The sequence below is a fragment of the Pecten maximus genome, chromosome 9, assembly GCF_902652985.1.
Source record: "Pecten maximus chromosome 9, xPecMax1.1, whole genome shotgun sequence".
In the NCBI taxonomy this organism is placed as follows: Eukaryota; Metazoa; Mollusca; class Bivalvia; order Pectinida; family Pectinidae; genus Pecten; species Pecten maximus.
The window spans coordinates 17,415,946-17,431,891 of NC_047023.1; the positions used below are offsets into that span (position 1 = coordinate 17,415,946).

The 15,946-nt window shown below is 37.2% G+C and overlaps 1 protein-coding gene across 1 annotated transcript; it reads left to right on the top strand.

Annotated features, from left to right (window-relative positions):
• The first annotated feature begins 423 nt into the window (after positions 1–423).
• LOC117334490 (F-box/WD repeat-containing protein 5-like) lies at positions 424–14,229 on the top strand. The gene is made up of 8 exons (XM_033894146.1): positions 424–535; positions 3,404–3,536; positions 5,986–6,231; positions 7,207–7,390; positions 8,021–8,160; positions 8,594–9,282; positions 10,067–10,279; positions 11,197–14,229. The coding sequence occupies exons 1-8, from the start codon at positions 507–509 to the stop codon at positions 11,390–11,392; spliced, it is 1,830 nt and encodes a 609-aa protein (XP_033750037.1). The 5' UTR covers positions 424–506; the 3' UTR covers positions 11,393–14,229.
• Positions 14,230–15,946: the final 1,717 nt, after the last annotated feature.

The window sequence follows — 15,946 nt, forward strand, 5'->3', positions numbered from 1 at the left end:
TAGTAACATACCCGATTCACTGGACTATGAGTTAACTCGATATCCTATCTGGCTCACAGGGCATGTATTGTCTTATATTGAAAATAGCCAGAAATACCTATATATGTATATATATAAAGACTTTATGTCAAAGTATATCTGACTATTTTGAATATAAGACTAGACATGGTTGTGCATGGCTTGTTTCTGATAACACGATTAAACATTGTTAAATGATGGAGGAAAACTACACTGAAGAAGCAACCTCAAGTTCAAATTATTTGGTCCTTCGAATCGTTTTTTTCTTATAATATGTAAGTGACACTTGGAAAAGATCACATATTTATCGATTTTTGATAATTCCGGATATTTGTTGGTGTTCATTATAATTGTTTTCTATATTACTTTATACTTCTAAAGCGTCTAGTAGACATAGATTTGCGAGCTTAATGGCCGCCTAAGTAATGATGGCCGTTTATACCAACGATGATTGAAGGCGAAAAACAGACATCTTCATTCTGAAGATAATGCCGCTGCACTGCATCGGTGAGAGGAGGTAAGTATGTCGTCCAGAAAATACCGCTTCCACATCAAAAGAGATGTCGAAACTTCTATTTCACTGTCAAAGTTGTGTCGAGCATGAAACTGTCACTGTCAGATTTCGCGAAGAAAAAAAATCTCTGTTTTGATATTTTATCCATAATTTTTAAGACATAGGACTCATCTGAAAAATGGATAAACCGGGGTTATTATTTTCAAAAGTGGTTTATATGACTTTGATGCAGTGCTCACTTTGACTCGGCTGAAAAACGTATCGGTTTCCAACGCTATTTTTATCTGTGTACTAGATTTAATATATCTATTATAATTATTTTATTAGGCCTGATTATAAAGCAGGCCTAGATAATTCTGCCTTCGTCCATCATTAGAAATATGTTTCCTATTGATATATATATATGTAATATTAGAAATTATGTTATATATATAAATTGTCTAGGTTTTATTAAATTAAAACAATATATAGAATATAGATGTACATCTACAGTACATGTACATGTTTGTAAAATAAAAATTAAGGCAAGTACCACGAGAAAATCCATTTTTCTCATTTCGAACCCACTATCATCAGAATGAGGTGGTGGGCTGTTCAAATTGCTATTCGTACGTACCACAAGAATTTTTCTCAAACTTCTCAAATATGTACAGTAATTATATATAAGTTCCCGGCCCCCTATAAGCCTTAACGTTGTAACCATTTAATTTTAAATCTGATCCGAAAAAACAAAATGGCTGAAAGCTGGCAATCTTGTATTTTGAGATTGTGTCTGACTGCCTGTTCAGTCTTTGTGCCTGACTGCTTGTTCAGTTTTTGAGATTAAAATTACCCAGTAATCAGGTAAAACAAAATGGCTGACAGGTAGCCATCTTGGATTTTGACGGTTGATGTGTGTTATAATTACCATTCCAGGAAAAGGACTGAAAGATTATTTTTTTCAAACTTACGATAGATAGCTATAGGCTTGCTAATATAATTTTAGGCATGGCCTATGTGAGAGCGCAGCAATCCTGGTGCCCATGGAATTTGAGAAACAAGCACACATAATCTAGTGTACTAGAATAGTAAATCCCACGTTACAAAATGAATATATTGCCAACAGATCGATACACTGGTTTGTAATAAAGTATATATCAACAAGAATTATGATTTAGATAACTTACTACAAAAACTAATCGTAGAATAAGTCTTAAAATAGACTGATTAAGCAGATCTCGCAGTAGTCCGAATTTTCTGACGATCTTACTATGTAATCAGCTTTTGGCGATATTAACATCAGAACCCTTTGGATTAATCTCGCAGATGAGCAGCAGACGACAACAACAAAATTCGGAAGTCCTCTTTATTTTATGTGCTATATTTGGTAAACTTGTATGCAACTCGAACGGACCGGAGCTGCACTCGTAAAACACCGGAAATATTTTCGTTGAAAATTATACCGTTACGTTTTGAATATAAAAAATTAAGAACTTGTTCGTGATAAATTTTATTAACAAATTCTAACTAGTGTGAAGTCAAACATTTGCATATTTTTAAAATCTTGATATTTTGTAATCTCCCGAGAATGTGACTTTGAATACAGTCTTGCGCAACACTGGATCTTGTCGTGACTTCCTGTTTCCGGTTACTGAAAAAGTTTTTGAACTCTAAGTATATTGGGGGAAAAGGGGGGGGGGGTTTCCGAGACATCTCTACCATTAAGTTCGCTATGCGAACGGGCTTCGGCCGTTCGAGCTGCGCTCTATAACTAGGTCCCTTTTTGTGCCCTGTCATTTCTTAAGTCTAATCAAAGAAACAAAATGACTGACATATTTGGACAAATGAAGATTTGTTCCTAGTACCCTTGAAATTTGTTGCTATTTTGCTAAATTTTCTTGTTGAAACTTTCTTGATGCATGTTGGCTGTCTTTTATGTAATAAAATATTGGAAAACTACCAAATTTCACACAGATAGTTTTTGCCTTCAGATGTCCATTTCTATTTTTAATGACTTTATTGGACAGCCTTAATGTCCATTGTCCAGTTTGACCAGAAAATACTAACCTAAAGATAACCGGGAATACAAGTTTATGAGAGTGATGATATATCAAAAGCAAGGTGACATTGACACAGCGATGGTACCTTGGGGTGTATGTCATACGTATACCCAGTCCTGGGCCATTTTCAAGTACCCAGACAATTCGACTATGAACTTTATTTTCATTTCAACAACAGTTCTATCAAAGTTCAAATGTTTTAATTTAGTTTTTACAGAAAATTTGATTAAATAACCTTCATAGTGTGGGTATAGGAAACTGAAATTGTCATCTACCTTGGCACCAGTGACCACCTTTTAATTTCATATCACATGTACGTTCCCTTTAATTTGATATCAAAGAAAGGATTAAAAGAGCTAGGAAGGAAGAAAAAAGTAGAGAAAAAATCAGTCTTACATAGAACCAATAAATATCATTCGATGGTGGGTACCTATGCAAGATCCCCTTTGCTTCTCTTGCTCTTTAAGTATTAATATTGTTTATCAAGGCGAGAAAAGTCACTGATTAAATAGAATTCGGCCAGAACATAGTGATGAAGGTTACATGCTGTACATAAAACCACCTAAACTATGGGATAAGCATATTAATGTATGTGTACCAGATTCCGAGTGTATTTAAGCATTGTTTTGCCTATAAACTTTGCAGAAATACTTTGATAATTGTGGCTATATCATAGCATCAGAGTCCTGGCAACATTGAGTCCAGTCTCTACTGTTTTGCTGGAATTAATTGCCTATGATCACATCTTTGGTGCTGAATGCCTTCAGAATTTCCAAAACTACAATACAACATTTAGTGTATGTTTTAAAATAACCTTTGTGAACATGTACAGGAGTCCCTCTGAGATTGACAATGATGAGGAGACATGCCCCAGTATATGGCAGAAGTCCCCAGATTCCATCCTGCTGGACATCTTCTCTTCTCTCAAAGCTTGTGATCTTCTGCAAGCTGCACAGACCTGCAAGGTAAAACAAATGTTTTTGTCTAAAATATTAAGATATTTACAAATTTATCAGTAAGTGTATTAAATTCAAGATTGTTTGCATTGTCTGAATGTCAAAGTAAAGTATATTAAGGATTTCAATTAGTATTTTGATATGTTTAGATTTGTGATTTGTGATCATAGAGATCCTGTTATTTGCTATCAAAAAAAAATAAAAATAAAACTTTCTAGATGACTCGGAAATAAAGTGTTCTTGTCTTGGAGTGTTTCCACAGTGATTGTTCAATAAATGATTAAGATTAGACATGTACAAATTCTTCACCTTCCTTTTTAGCCCACCATCATCAGATGGTGGGCTATTCAAATCGCCCTGCGTCCGTGGTCCGTCCGTCCGTCCGTCCGTCCGTCCGTCCGTCCGTCCCTCCGTCCGTAAACAATTCTTGTTATCACTATTTCTGAGAAAGTACTGATGGGATCTTTCTCAAATTTCATATGTAGGTTCCCCTTGGTGCCTAGTTGTGCATATTGCATTTTGGGACCGATCAGAAAACAACATGGCCGATAGGCAGCCATCTTGGATTTTGACAATTGAAGTTTGTTATCTCTATTTCTGAGAAAGTATTGAAGAGATCTTTCTCAAATTTCATATGTAGGTTCCCCTTGGTGCCTAGTTATGCATATTGCATTTTGGGACCGATCAGAAAACAACATGGCCGACAGGCAGCCATCTTGGATTTTGACAATTGGAGTTTGTTATCGCTATTTCTGAGGAAGTATTGAAGAGATCTTTCTCAAATTTCATATGTAGGTTCCCCTTGGTGCCTAGTTATGCATATTGCATTTTGGGACCGATCAGAAAACAACATGGCCGACAGGCAGCCATCTTGGATTTTGACAATTGGAGTTTGTTATCGCTATTTCTGAGGAAGTACTGAAGGGATCTTTCTCCAATTTCATATATAGGTTCCCCTTGGTGCCTAGTTATGCATATTGCATTTTGGGACCGATCAGAAAACAACATGGCCGACAGGCAGCCATCTTGGATTTTGACAATTGGAGTTTGTTATCGCTATTTCTGAGGAAGTACTGAAGGGATCTTTCTCGAATTTCATATGTAGGTTCCCTTTGGTGCCTAGTTATGCATATTGCATTTTGGGACCAATCGGAAAACAACATGGCCGACAGGCAGCCATCTTGAATTTTGACAATTTGAGTTTGTTATCGCTATTTCTGAGGAAGTACTGAAGGGATCTTTCTCAAATTTCATATATAGGTTCCCTTTGGTGCCTAGTTATGCATATTGCATTTTGGGACCAATCGGAAAACAAAATGGCCAACAGGCAGCCATCTTGGATTTTGACAATTGAAGTTTGTTATCGCTATTTCTGTGAAAGTACTGAAGGGATCTTTCTCAAATTTCATATGCAGGTTCCTCTTTGTTCCTGGTTATGCATATTGCATTTTGAGACTAATTAGAAAACAACATGGCCGACAGGCAGCCATCTTGGATTCTGACAATTAAAGTTTGCTATCGCTATTTCTGTGAAAGTAATGAAGGGATCTTTCTCAAATTTCATATGGAGGTTCCCCTTGGTGCCTACTTATGCATATTGCATTTTGAGACCAATCGGAAAACAAAATTGCTGACAGGCAGCCATCTTGGATTTTGACAATTAAAATTTGTTATCGCTATTTCTCTTAAAGTAATGAAGGGATCTTTCTGAAATTACATATGCAGGTTCCCCTCAGTGCCTAGTTATGCATATTGCATTTTGAGACTAATCAGAAAACAACATGGCTGACAGGCAGCCATCTTGGATTTTGACAATTGAAGTTTGTTATCGCTATTTCTGTGAAAGTACTGAAGGGATCTTTTTCAAATTTCATATGTAGGTTCCCCTCAGTGCCTAGTTTTGCATACTGGGACCAATACGCAAACAACATGGCCGACAGACAGCCATTATAGCTAAATCTTAAATTCTATATATAGGTTCCCCTTGTTTGAATAGTACTAGAGGGCTGTTTCTGAATTTACACAGATAAGTAAGACTTAGAGGAAGGGAAAAGTAGGGAAAAGATCAATCTGACATGGAACCTATAAAGATCATTCAATGGTGGGCGCCAAGATCCCTCTGGGATCTCTTGTTTATACACCAAACCCCTCAAAATGCAAAATTTTTGGTGCTAATTAGAGGAAACATCTGTTCCCTGAATCTTTTAGTTCAACTTTTTGTGGGGTCTTCAAGAGATTGACGACATGGCCTTTCATAATCATAACTTAAAGCATATTTAATACATCATAATCAGCATTTGGTTGTAATTGAAAATCACTGAATTTTTTTTATTTTTATGTAAATATTTTAAATAATTAAAATCTGCATGAACCCCATTTAATAGTGAAATTTAATTTGACATGAAGTTGGCTATGAAAATGTATCATTAAAATCATTTATTTCAATTTGTTTAAATAGGACTGGCATCGTGTCTGCCAGGATGAGAGTTTGTGGAAGGGACTCATGCAGAACCAATGGGGTGTGAAGACAGTTTGTCTCCCTCCAGGGAAGGAGAGTTGGCAGGCTGAGTACAGACGTCTCCATTACCTAGCTCCTATGCATCTCAGTGAGACGCTTACAGACCACCATGACGAGGTTCTTCATGTCAGCTTCTCCCACAGAGGTGACATGTTTTCCACCACTTCCAAAGACGCCACTATCAAGGTAGGTTAACTTCTCCCACAGAGGTGACATGTTTTCCACCACCTCCAAAGACGCCACTATCAAGGTAGGTTAACTTCTCCAACTAAGGTGACATGTTTTCCACCACCTCCAAAGACGCCACTATCAAAGTAGGTCAACTTCTCCTTTCAAGGTGACATGTTTTCCACCACCTCCAAAGAGGCTATCAAAGTAGGTCAACTTCTCCCACTGAAGCGACATGTTTTTCACCACCTCCAAATTAAAGATGCTATCAAAAAAGTAGGTCAACTTCTCCACTTGAGATAAATAGAATCAAGAGACTTGAATCTAAACCTGAGGGGGAAGATTCTTAAGTTGCCAAAACATGATGCTTGCTGTGTGTTTAGCAGCTTAAGTATCTTACCCCGAGGGTTGAGATTCCCCTGTCTCACTTCCATGTGCCCTGTTTACCCTCTTATGTATCTAGTATTGACGTTACATCAATGCAAGAAAATGTTGACATGATATGATTGAATTGTCTTCGTGACGTCATTGTATTGTTGCCATGATGTCATGGTATTGTTGATGTGACGAAATGCAATTGTTGGGAATGTCAAAGAGCACATGTAGCTTGTCTCAACCTAGGATGAGATTAAAAAAGACTCGCACCGGTAAAATTGTGGAAATCCTGTCGAGGGTAAGAGAAGACATGTTCTCTACGTAGTTCCATCTCTAAAGATGCCTCTATCAACTTATCAAGGTATACGTACATGTAGGTCAGAGTCTCCCAAAGAGGTGGTAATTTTATGCTCTCTACCCCGCTAACTATCGAGATAGGTCAAGGTGCTGTTGTATTGTTTCAAACATTTAGGTAAAAATGAATTTGTGTGACAGTTATTACTACCAATGAAAAGCATGCTAAGATGATATAAGATGTAAATATATCTAGTCCTCTGAATGTGTTTTACTGCCTAAAACATATAAAAAAAAATTCTTTAATTTTTTTTTATTTTACAGGTGTGGAGTGTTGGCTACCCAACAACAATTAAATACTCAAAGGATTTCCGTAAATTACTTTCCTGGGACTTCACTCAATTCTCCTGTTTTAATCAGAGTGATAGCATGTTGCTTGTGTCAAGTGTCAAGACGAGAGACTTCATTGACAGACGAGGTTTTGTTGCTATATTGTCTATTCTGCATGGTAAGTGATATGTGAAACATCACTGTAATAGTTATTCATTAAGCACAGGGAATGAACAATTAGTTAATACTCATTCCAGACATACATATTTATTTACACTGTGTATGAAATTTAGACTCAAAAAAAGAGAAGGGGCAGCGAAAGCTCGGTTGTTATAGAGTGCCGGCCACGCCACCTCAGGTGACGATCTGAGGTGCGTGGTTCGACCCTACCTGTGTTGGTTTGTGTTTCTTGGGAAGCTGAGAAACAGTCCAGTCTGTGCTGTTGTGGTTGTGTCCTTTAGCAAGACACTTTACCCTAATTGTTCTGGATGGCATGCGATGGGCCTAAGGTATGTTGTTCAGTGACGTAGCGAACAACTAGTAGGAGACTCCGCCTCAAAATTACCCTGGCTGTTCATCACGGGGCGATCAACCAAGAAAACAAGTATTAAGCCCAGGCAAGGAAAATGATTATATCAAAATTACTGTCAAGTCCCTGCATATGACTTAATTTGAAATAGTTTTTCATTCCTTGCAGTTCTAAATTTAAAAGATTAAAAAAGCAACTATTTGATAAGTATACTTTAATGAAAGGAAAGTGATTACTTGTTATTGTATGGTATTGTATATTTTATGTTTGGGGTTTCAGATTTCCATATACTACGGGTGGTGGCGATGGACCCCTCACAACTGTTTGGAGCATGGCTTGACGACAGCACATTTTTGGGTGGTTGTTTAGAGATCAGCCTTGACCGATTTGCTACTACTGTCCAGATAGAATCATTTGAGGTAAAATCACAGTTCAGAGTTTAACATTTTACTGTATACAACAGTTGTTTGATAATTTGTAAGGACAGAGCCAAAATTCTAGGGTATCAACTTTGGCTCCGTGTTGGACAAAGCTAGGCCAACTGTCTGAGATATTGTTAAGAAGTCTGAGATGTAGGTCAAAAGTCTGAAATGTAGGTCAAAAGCCTGAAATGTAGGTCAAAAGTCTGAAATGTAGGTCAAAAGGTTGAAATGTAGGTCAAAAGGTTGAAATATAGATCAGAAGTCTGAAATGTAGGTAAAAAGTCGGAGATAGGCCAAAGGTCTTAATTATAGGTCAGAAGTCTATGATAGAATATACCAGCCATTGGCAGAGATAAATTGATCCCACACATATACATGTTACAGATTCTGTTAATTGATTTAGGTACTCTAATGTATGTAATTATTTCAGGTACAGCCTTCCCAGCTTGCCGAGTTGTTATCCGAGGGCTGTTCAGACATGTGTGTGGAGGAAGGAGGGGGGAACAGTCTGTTTACTTTCTGTAGCGAGACAGCCAGTCTTATCAAATTCTTGACTGTGGCTAATGTTCCGGTGAACCCTATTGAACCGGATGACCTTAGTGACCTCTACTCTGACTCTGACTCGGACATGGAGGCTGAGGGGCTAGATGACAGATCTGTGGATGAAAATATGGAGGACAATTTTGGAGAAGAGGCCGAGGCAGGGTGTTCTTCCTCCTACAGTGGAGCAGCAGGTGTCCCTGACAGTTGCAGTGTGGACTATAGCAAATGTGGCTCTGCATGTGGTTCGAGTGCAAAGGACCAAACAGCAACCACACAGAATATGATATTTGTGACCGGTGAGTTTGCAGTAGCATTGCATCAGGTCGGATTCAAAAACTTATCCCCTCCAATCTCAAATGACAATACAAAAACTAGGCCACATAGAGACAGTGATCTCAGTTCCAACTCGGACCTTGACGAGCTAGGATGTGAAGCAAGCCAGGAGGAGAGTCACATGGTTGTCAACTTCAGTAATAATGACATACAGTTACGGAGAATACGAAAATCAGACAAACCAGATCATTTGATTGACCTCTACGGTCATGTGACAGGATTGTGTTTGTCAAGTGATCATAGGTAAGTTACATATTACTGCTAATATGATGCTTACTTAATAAACTGCAATGTTGTCTCATATATATCGATTATACATTATCATTTCAGAAGTAAGATTTATGAACTTGTGTTTCAATCTCTTTCATAATTTATGTTCATTTGTATACATGCATAAATTACCAGTAATTACACGTTAGTATGGAAGCAGAATTCAAGGAACAACTGAAAATAGAGAAAGGTTGGTAGCTATAGGTATAAGTTATAGGATACAGAATTCAGGAACAGTCACTAAAAAATAGAGAAGGGTTGGTAGCTGTAGGTATGAGTAAGGATACAGAATTCAAGGAACAACTGAAAATAGAGAAAGGTTGGTAGCTATAGGTATAAGTTATAGGATACAGAATTCAGGAACAGTCACTAAAAAATAAAGAAGGGTTGGTAGCTATAGGTTTGAGTTCGGATGTAAAATTCAAGGAACAACTGAAAATGGGGAAGGGTTGGTAGCCATAGGTATAAGTTAAGATGTAGAATTCAAGGAACAGTCACTGTGGAAAAATGGGGAAGGGTTGGTAGCCATAGGTATGTTAGGACGTAGAATTCAAGGAACAACTGAAAACCGAGAAGGGTTGGTAGCTATATAGGTAAGAGTTAGGATGTAAAATTCAAGGAAAATCGAACAGTACTAAGGGCTGGTGTACCAGAAAATATAACACTTTTACTGAAGGCCTTCCAATTGAATAGATAATAAATTTGTTTTCAAATTCCTGTTAATAGCATATGATGTGAATTTATGTCTTTTCTGTAGGTATTTGTTTCTCAATTGCCGACCGTGGATTGGTACAGTGGATAGAACTGACCCCTGGGCGACCCCTGATCTGTCACCATCAATAGAGGTCAGAGTAATTGACCTTTGTACACTAAAGGACACCAAACTAAGATACACTGGTCACAAAGGTTTTTCTCCTTGTACCATGTGTTGTTTTGTGTTCCTTGATGTCAGTGAAGACTATGTTGGCAGGTAATAACCAAATTCTAATCTCTCTCATTTGTAATTCCATAGAAAATATTGTTATCGAATTGAGACATGGTAATAGCATTAGTTTGAGAAATGAATGGCAAAACAAGTTTAAATATTCCAAATTGATTTTGCATCACTTAGATTAATTGACCATGTTCACGCTGTTGGGTCGACGATTTTTGATAATGATTGAAGATATCACCCTTTGATCACATCCAACATGTTTGTACCCAACTTTTGGTCTCTGTACAGCCCGTTAAGTACCATGTGGTCAGTAGCTATAGGGCCTTTTTCGATTTTCACAGCCGCATCGGTTTGAGCAGTCTTGATTAAGTGGCAAGCTAATAGCACAAATAGCAGTCAAAAAGATAACCGCTAAGTACATTTCACTATTTCATAGATAACGTGAGTGGCTATGTCATATGAAATTTATTAAACCAGTTCCATTATACTTTTGATATGCCAATAACGAGCCTTTAGAGATGAGAGTCTAAGGGAAAATTCTCTAATTTCAGAAAAAAACTGACAAATTTCTACTTAAATGATCAGAGACAATCTTTTGATGTCATATCTTTATTGTGACATCATAAATTATTAATGATGTCATGGGTGGTTTTATGAGATATTTATGATGTAGCCGTATTACACAGTAGAACAGGCCAGTTATGTAATAATAGTTATTTCAAAAGTGATATGCATATTTTTTCCGCTCTCTCTTTTTCCTCCCGTAATACAATGAAATTGCGAAAAATAGATTCCTTGGAAATGAAAAAAAAAAATGTGATTACTCAATTAATCTTGAAATCGTCTTTAAGGTATTGGCCAAACCTCCGAAATTTGAAGCATAGAAAATCTGAACCATTACAGTAGTTACTAATAAAATTGGGTGAATAATGTGGTTACATTTATTTTTGTAGTGGAAGTGAGGATGCTAAAGGCTACATCTGGGACCGCCACTACACAACACTATTATCTACCTACCAACATGGGGAGGGGGTCGTCAATGCCATCGCCTTCTGTCCTAACAACCAGGAGTACCTTGTCACGGTCAGCGATGACAACACAATCAAGATCTGGAGGTCAAAGCATTTAATGAGGGGTTTGGAAGTGTGACCGGACACAATTGAACAATGAATATTGTACTAGAGAACATGCACGGGTCTATAACTGTTATAGTGAACATTTTAGAAGGGCTGTGAGCCAACTTTATATTCCTTTAGGGAAATAGTGCTTTAGAGGAAATATTTGCTGGGTGATAATAGCTCGTATACACATATTCCAGTATAGGATGCTGCAGGAAATTTGAAAACTGAAAGAGATTTGACTATTTGGACATTCTCGGGGACTCCAGAGAGGTATAGTGCGCAAAGAAAAGATTTTATGATTATTTAGAGAACTGAAAGACTCTACCGAAGATCAAAAATGAGCTTTTTAGTGAGGTGTGGAAGTGTGTACATGTTAGTTAGATATCAGATTTCAATAATCTACTACCGTATTTGACCTCAAAAGCACATTCGTCCCAATATGCACATCCCCACTTCTATTTTTTGTAAAATGGTTACCTCACTGATCTGCATATAGAATCTTCTTTTAACCTAAGATCCTTTTCAAGAGAAACGGAAAAACACTCCATTTTTAAGAGAAACATATTTTCCCTGCTTTCAAATGGAAACTTTCTTAATGCGTTATAAATGTGTCCCTCTTGTGTTTTTCAGCGCAGTGTTCTTATTAGGTTGAATATGTTGTAAACTATTGTCCTACAGATCTGTACAGTATTTGTACCCTAAAATCTGTCAAGGGCTAGCCGAAGCTCTAGATTTTATGGCTGAAAGTAGTGTGTTCAGTAAGACTTTATATATGCTATTCAGGAAAGTGTTGATGTGCTAATATATATATATGTTGCTGTTTTCCCCAACAGTTTGGTGAACATTATTAATGATTAATGATGTGTATCATGCAATGAAATTACATGTGCAAAACTGATAGGTCCCATTTTCAAAACATAATAATCAAGAAAGATATAATTATTAATATATTATTTGTTATTTAATGGTAAAAATGATCTATACACAAAGTTCATAGTGAACACTTGTATTCATTTGTGTAATTATTTATTTCATATTGGCTATATTTATTGCCATATCTTTGAGTCACCTGAAAAGACAAAATGCTGTATATGAAAGGCCTTTGGTCAGTTGTCCTCGGTTACACTGTTTGAAGAATGAGTTTAGTCTCAAACTCCAACTTAATGAACTTTGGTAAAAGTGCTTGTTAGAGATCACTTTACAGGTATATGAAGGTCAAAGGTTAAGGTCACAAGTACTGTGAAAAAAATATTTCACTGTGTGTGCGATGATAATTTGAGTTCCCTTAGGACCATATCCAACTTCATATAGTGTCTTTTATTGAAAGTGCTTGTTTGGGAATGCCTTTTAGGTCTGACGGACAAAGGTGGTCAAGACCACTGTTACTGTGATCTGTAAATATAGATTTTTCCTGCACTATGAAATCAGTTGTGACAAACTTTCAACCAAAAGTGCTTGCTGAGGCTTTTTAATGAGTTGCATCTGTAATTCAATATATCCACCAATGACTGTTAAAGGTTTTTTTTCATTTTTTTATTCTATCAAATCAAAATATTGCATGAACAACAATTCTTAGTTATGTACAAGGAAGACAAAAAAAATTAAACATTTTAAATTAACTTCAGTATAAAAGCAAATGAGTTGTGTGTGTGGTAATTTTATGAAAATGAAACATATATATACCAGTTTATATGATTACAGTTTTTATCATGTAATAAGCCTGTGGGACTAAACACCTCAAACTCAAAGTCAGCAGGAGGGTTTACCTGAATCACACGACAATGTAATTACAGGATTTGTTGGGAATTTCATTGAATAGTTATACATATTCATGACTATTTTTGTATATCCAGATATCTGGGTAGGCTAATAAGCTATGACCAGGTAAATAATGGTATTGTACAGAATATCAAGTCATTATATAAACAGATTTACAATATAGTCTTCATTGTGTCCATATATGATGGACAGAGGTCAGTTTCTACAGAAAATACTCATATAATTATTTACAAGTGTATTTTGATTGCTTGATAGAATCCCTTGTCAGGTGCAGTAAAAAGTCAAATCCTGTGGAAAGGTGGCGATACCCATGACATTAAATTGTGTGTGATACTGTAGGATTGAATTGAAGGAGATCTGATTTCTCTGTGGATGATTATCCAGTGAACAATATTTATTGCTTTAGTAGAAGCTGCCAGGATGCATCAAGATTTGTATATATGCTTCAAGTTTTTGTGTAGTGTTTGTGTAAAAAGGACTGTAATTATGAGTTTGCAGCATTCAAGCATGTGTTAAAATGTAGGTCATTATAACATTGTGATGTCATCAAATCTTGCATAAATTGCCATAAGATCTTTGATATGTCATCAAATCATGTGTAATGCATGTCATTGATTCTGTTGTTATGTCATCAATTCTGTTATAATGTCATCAATTCTGTCGTGATGTCATATAGCAGGTATGATGTCAGATTATGGTTGTGATGTCAAAACACTAAATTATGTTGCATTATTTTTAGCATCATATAGTCACTTGATAGATGATTAACAAATTAATTAAGCTTAAGAAGAGCTACTAACATAAATGGTAATTACAATTTGCTGCTGTTTTTTTTAAATCAAATAATAATACTAGCGTATAATTTATACCATCAACAGAGACATTCACACAACCAATGAAAGTGATAGGGATAAAATATTGTACTATTGAAGCATTTATCAAATTATTGTGTTCAAGATTTAGTAAACAGGTCTTGTATAAGAGTAGTGTACTTATTGTTAATAAATGAGATGTACTAAGTGTATGTAGAGGGCACTCATGACCTGATCAACACTTTGTGAACAATAAAGAGGCATTCTAATATAACTTGTTTATTGTTGATCCCTTGTTAGTTATAATCATGTAATACTGTAAAATCTTAATGTTGGGCATCATCCTACAAAGTTCTGTCATCTGTCTGTCATTACTGTTGGGCATCATCCAACAAGGTTCTGTCATCTGTCAGTCAATACTGTTGGGCATCATCCAATGAGGTTCTGTCATCTGTCAGTCATTACTGTTGGGCATCATCCAATGAGGTTCTGTCATCTGTCTGTCATTACTGTTGGGCATCATCCAATGAGGTTCTGTCATCTGTCAGTCATTACTGTTGGGTATCATCCAATGAGGTTCTGTCATCTGTCTGTCATTACTGTTGGGCATCATCCAATGAGGTTCTGTCATCTGTCAGTCAATACTGTTGGGCATCATCCAACGAGGTTCTGTCATCTGTCTGTCATTACTGTTGGGCATCATCCAATGAAGTTCTGTCATCTGTCGGGTCATTACTGTTGGGCATCATCCAATGAGGTTCTGTCATCTGTCTGTCATTACTGTTGGGCATCATCCAATGAGGTTCTGTCATCTGTCGGTCATTACTGTTGGGCATCATCCAATGAGGTTCTGTCATCTGTCTGTCATTACTGTTGGGCATCATCCAATGAGGTTCTGTCATCTGTCAGTCATTACTGTTGGGCATCATCCAACAAGGTTCTGTCATCTGTCTGTCATTACTGTTGGGCATCATCCAACGAGGTTCTGTCATCTGTCAGTCATTACTGTTGGGCATCATCCTAATGAGGTTCTGTCATCTGTCTGTCATTACTGTTGGGCATCATCCAACAAGGTTCTGTCATCTGTCTGTCATTACTGTTGGGCATCATCTAATGAGGTTCTGTCATCTGTCGGTCATTACTGTTGGGCATCATCCAATGAGGTTCTGTCATCTGTCTGTCATTACTGTTGGGCATCATCCAACAAGGTTCTGTCATCTGTCGGTCATTACTGTTGGGTATCATCCAACAAGGTTCTGTCATCTGTCGGTCATTACTGTTGGGTATCATCCAATGAGGTTCTGTCATCTGTCTGTCATTACTGTTGGGTATCATCCAATGAGGTTCTGTCATCTGTCAGTCATTACTGTTGGGCATCATCCAATGAGGTTCTGTCATCTGTCAGTCATTACTGTTGGGTATCATCCAACAAGGTTCTGTCATCTGTCGGTCATTACTGTTGGGTATCATCCAATGAAGTTCTGTCATCTGTCTGTCATTACTGTTGGGCATCATCCAATGAAGTTCTGTCATCTGTCTGTCATTACTGTTGGGTATCATCCAATGAGGTTCTGTCATCTGTCAGTCATTACTGTTGGGTATCATCCAATGAGGTTCTGTCATCTGTCAGTCATTACTGTTGGGCATCATCCAACAAGGTTCTGTCATCTGTCAGTCATTACTGTTGGGCATCATCCAACAAGGTTCTGTCATCTGTCAGTCATTACTGTTGGGTATCATCCAATGAGGTTCTGTCATCTGTCAGTCATTACTGTTGGGTATCATCCAATGAAGTTCTGTCATCTGTCAGTCATTACTGTTGGGCATCATCCAACAAGGTTCTGTCATCTGTCAGTCATTACTGTTGGGCATCATCCAACGAGGCTCTGTCATCTGTCAGTCAATACTGTTGGGCATCATCCAACAAGGTTCTGTCATCTGTCTGTCATTACTGTTGGGCATCATCCAACGAGGCTCTGTCATCTGTCAGT